Here is a 3,809-nt window from a genome sequence, read left to right as displayed (position 1 = left end):
TTAGAATGTTTACGTTGAACATGCCATTTATTACTATTAAAAAGCTAAGATGTTTATTTTTGAAACCAATTGTTAAGATGCCACAAGAAAAAAATTGATTTGCTGGGTTATCAGCAGGAAATGGATGAAAGCCCTCTTCATCATGCATTTTATTAAATTTTCCTAACACTCTATTTTGTAAAGGAAAAGAAACGTAGAAAATAACAAGTAGCACATACAAAGAGAAAACATATCCTGTTCTCGAAATGGGACTACAACGGTCGTTTTCAGATATCACCATCATTAATTGTGCGCTAAATCTGCCACTGATAGTTATATCTATCTTTGCAAACTCGTTGGTTTTGGCGGCCATGTGGACGGCACCTTCACTTCGTTCGCCCTCTACCGTTTTCTTGTGTTGCCTTACCGTCTCAGACATTCTTGTTGGATTCATTGCTCAGCCTGTCTACATTGCCACAGAACTTACACGTGCTCCATTCTTATACGGCGCAATGTTTGGGTTGACTACGTTAGCTTGCGGTGTTTCAGTCTGTACAATGGCGGTCATAAGCGTAGACAGGTACTTAGCTCTTCATTACCACATGACCTATCCACATATAATGACTGCAAAAAGAGCTCTATATATTACACTAACTGTTTGGCTCACTGGTGCTTTTGCTTCGTGCATCAAACTTTGGAATACAAGTTTCTTCTTCTATGTCACAGCTGTTGGCATAGGTGTTTGCATCACAATTTCGACGTTTTCATATGTTAAAATTTTTCTGATCGTTCGTCAGCATCAACTACAAATTCAAGCCCAACATCAGGCTGTACAGAACCTAAAAACTGCAAACCGTACTCTGCATCTAAATAAAAGTGCCATAAACACTTTTATATACTTCGTGTTTATGATTCTGTGTTATTCTCCACTATTCGCTTCCATGTTGATTTTAGCTATTTATCAAAGACACGAAACAGAGGCATGGAATTTTGCAGATACGATTTCTTTTATGAACTCGTCTATAAATCCAGTCTTGTACTGTTGGCGTCTTAAGGAGCTACGGACGGCAGTTTTGAAAGTACTGAGAAAAATGTCGTGTAGCCATATTGGTAAATCTTAATCTACGACAAATGTGAGTACTTTCCGGCAATTGCACAAAACAGTGAACGTGAAACAGGACTTATCAATATTCAAGTTCTAATAATGCTACAAAACGTGTTCGACAAAGGTAAGCTAAAAGCTAATAATAATAGCTGTGTACCATCCGTTTACTTTCTTTGCGGTTTTATGTGCTGATAAACGAGCTTTCCTGTCCACAAACACACAAACAGTTGATAAAAAATATTACGAAAAGAGCAACCAAGAGATTCATTGATGGCTTTTAAAACGTCACTCAAATCACATCAACAACAAAAACAACCTTGCATCTCTACCATTTGATTAAAGGCAAACACACTTATGTATTTATTAGTAAAGGTAATGTCTGACGTAAAATAACTACAGAGGGAAACTTCATAAACTCAATACGAGTGGTCTAGTATTTTTAAAAATCAAGAAAATTGTAAATAGACTACATGTAGTTTATGACGGTGAAGTGAAAGAATAATGTAAATTATAAATAATAAATATCTTTTTATCCACTCTCTTCACATGGCACTTTGAGGGGCATAGGTAATTACGAACACGAAAAAGAAAACATTTTGGCCCCACTGCGCTGTACAACATGAATGGAGAACCATTAGGTTTATTTTGGCTGTTTTGGCCGGGTACCGAGAGGTATAACAGTACGTTATAATACAACCTTTATTTCATTCAAACATGTGGTAGATAACCTAGAACAGAGCTGAGCGACAGTTTACAAAAAGTACTGTCAGAACTGAGGCCAGAAAAAACTTGCCGAAAAAAAAAAAAAAATAGGGAAAAAAACTGGGCAGGAAATCTGGGTAGGATCCATTGCTCATGCTCTGAAAAGCCCATCCCTACGAAGGCCAAAAGGCTCGAAGGTCTCTGTGGCCACATTTACTAAGCATGCATTCCAACAAAGTACGGTAAATTCAAAATAATTATTCGAAAACAAAAGAAAACACAACGAAAACTACAACCAGTTGCAAAAATGATGAAACACTCCCACGGAAAAACGACCTTTCTTGCTTCAAATCGCTCCTGGTCACAGGTCTGTAAAATATAATACTGACCTCCCTCCTCCCTCCAATTCAAAGTTGTTCCTCCACGTTTTGAGTATGGTCTTGTATTGCTAGCAACTTTGATAAGAGGTGGAGGGGGGATCACAAGCACAAGATCATGGACAGGCCATTTATGCCAAAATACGGTAAAGTGTCTTAAGTACTTTTGCAACTGGTTGTAGCTAATTCCCTCGCGAAACTCAATCTATCACTTAATAAATAAAAAAAAAAAAAATAAAATAAATAAATAAATAAATAAATAAACATATAAGTAATTAATAATGTGAGCTAAACGAGGAGTCGGCCTAAAATGCTTTCCCACGTGATAAGCATCCCTTTTATAGCACTCCAGTCTGCTCCCGTGCCGCAGAAATGTTTCGTTTGCGGCTAATTCGTATCCACTCAAACGCCGGAAATACCATAATTATTTTCCTGAGCAAAACAAGTAACATGCACTGCCCGGGCATGACGCTTTTGAATACATTTATCTGAAGTTCACTGCACGACCACAAGGTAAAATTTGAAAAGAAAAAAACAAAACCCAAAAAACAAACAAACAAACGAACAAAAAAACACGAACTTTTTATAAAGAACTTAAGCACACGATGACGAAATCATCTTTTTTTTTTGAACTTGGAAAATAGGGAGCTTTAGCAACAACGACGGCGACGGCAGCGAGGACGTCAAAAAAGCAATAGGTTTATCACGCAAAACAACAATTTTGCACGTGCCTCACGCTTTTTTGTACATTTCTTTACCGTCCTTGCACGACTACGACGTGAAAATGCCTAATTACAAGTTTTATGGAGGACGTAAACAAGCGACGACGAATCTCTTTTTCTCTCTTTAAACTTGAGTGCGGTCCTTAAGAAATCAACTCCGCGGAAATTCGCCAACACTTGCCATTTTCAGAAAATTGGAATAAACGCGACAAAGATTGAAAAAACGGGAATTCATTTTAAACCTGACGTTTTCGTTGCCGTTGCCGTCGTCGATGCTAAAGCTCCCTAATGTCTCAAAGAATTCAACTCCAGCAAACTCCCCTATACTTGAAAATTGAATTGAGTGAGGCTAAATATACGTGTAGTTGTATTTTCACTGCCGTTGTCGTCGTTGTTGCTTAACCTCTCTAAGGGTGGATTTCCACTGGTGCGTAATTTTTACTTGCGTACGCGTGTAAAATTTACGTGCGTAAATAAAACAAAGGCAATGTACGAAAGATTACGCACGACCTTTTTACATACATTGCCTCTATTATATTTAATTACTTCTTACTTCCGATCGACGCCTAAAAGACGACAGGAGCTCGAACGTTCTCCAGCCCTGTATCCCTCCGTAGTACGTTAATATATGAAGGACATTCTCTTTTTGCCATCCCATGTGCAGAAAGCAGCCATGTTACAATGTATCAGCTGCTGCGCCGGGGAGCTCTCATCACGAAAAACATGTCCAGAAAGAGAAACTCTTCTATTTTGAATGGTAGAGGTTAGCTTTTCTCGATTACCATAAAGCTCACTATTTTTAACCTCGTCCTTCCAAAATATGTTTTTCACTATTCGCAGCATTTTTGTTTAAGTTCCACCCAGCCTTTTTTTCCTTTGGCTTTTGCGAAAGACCAAGAGGTACTCCCGTAAAGGAGAATTGTC

General features: G+C 38.2%; 1 protein-coding gene across 1 annotated transcript; it reads left to right on the top strand.

The window, feature by feature from the left end:
• Positions 1-245: 245 nt before the first annotated feature.
• LOC140923947 (melanocyte-stimulating hormone receptor-like) lies at positions 246-1,100 on the top strand. The gene has a single exon (XM_073373962.1). It carries the CDS (start codon positions 246-248, stop codon positions 1,098-1,100), a length of 855 nt encoding a protein of 284 aa, XP_073230063.1.
• The last annotated feature ends 2,709 nt before the right edge of the window (positions 1,101-3,809 follow it).

This window comes from Porites lutea, chromosome 14 (genome assembly GCF_958299795.1).
Source record: "Porites lutea chromosome 14, jaPorLute2.1, whole genome shotgun sequence".
Classification (NCBI taxonomy): Eukaryota; Metazoa; Cnidaria; class Anthozoa; order Scleractinia; family Poritidae; genus Porites; species Porites lutea.
The sequence above is the reverse complement of the archived record's forward strand: the minus strand, read 5'-3'. Positions and strand labels throughout refer to the sequence as shown.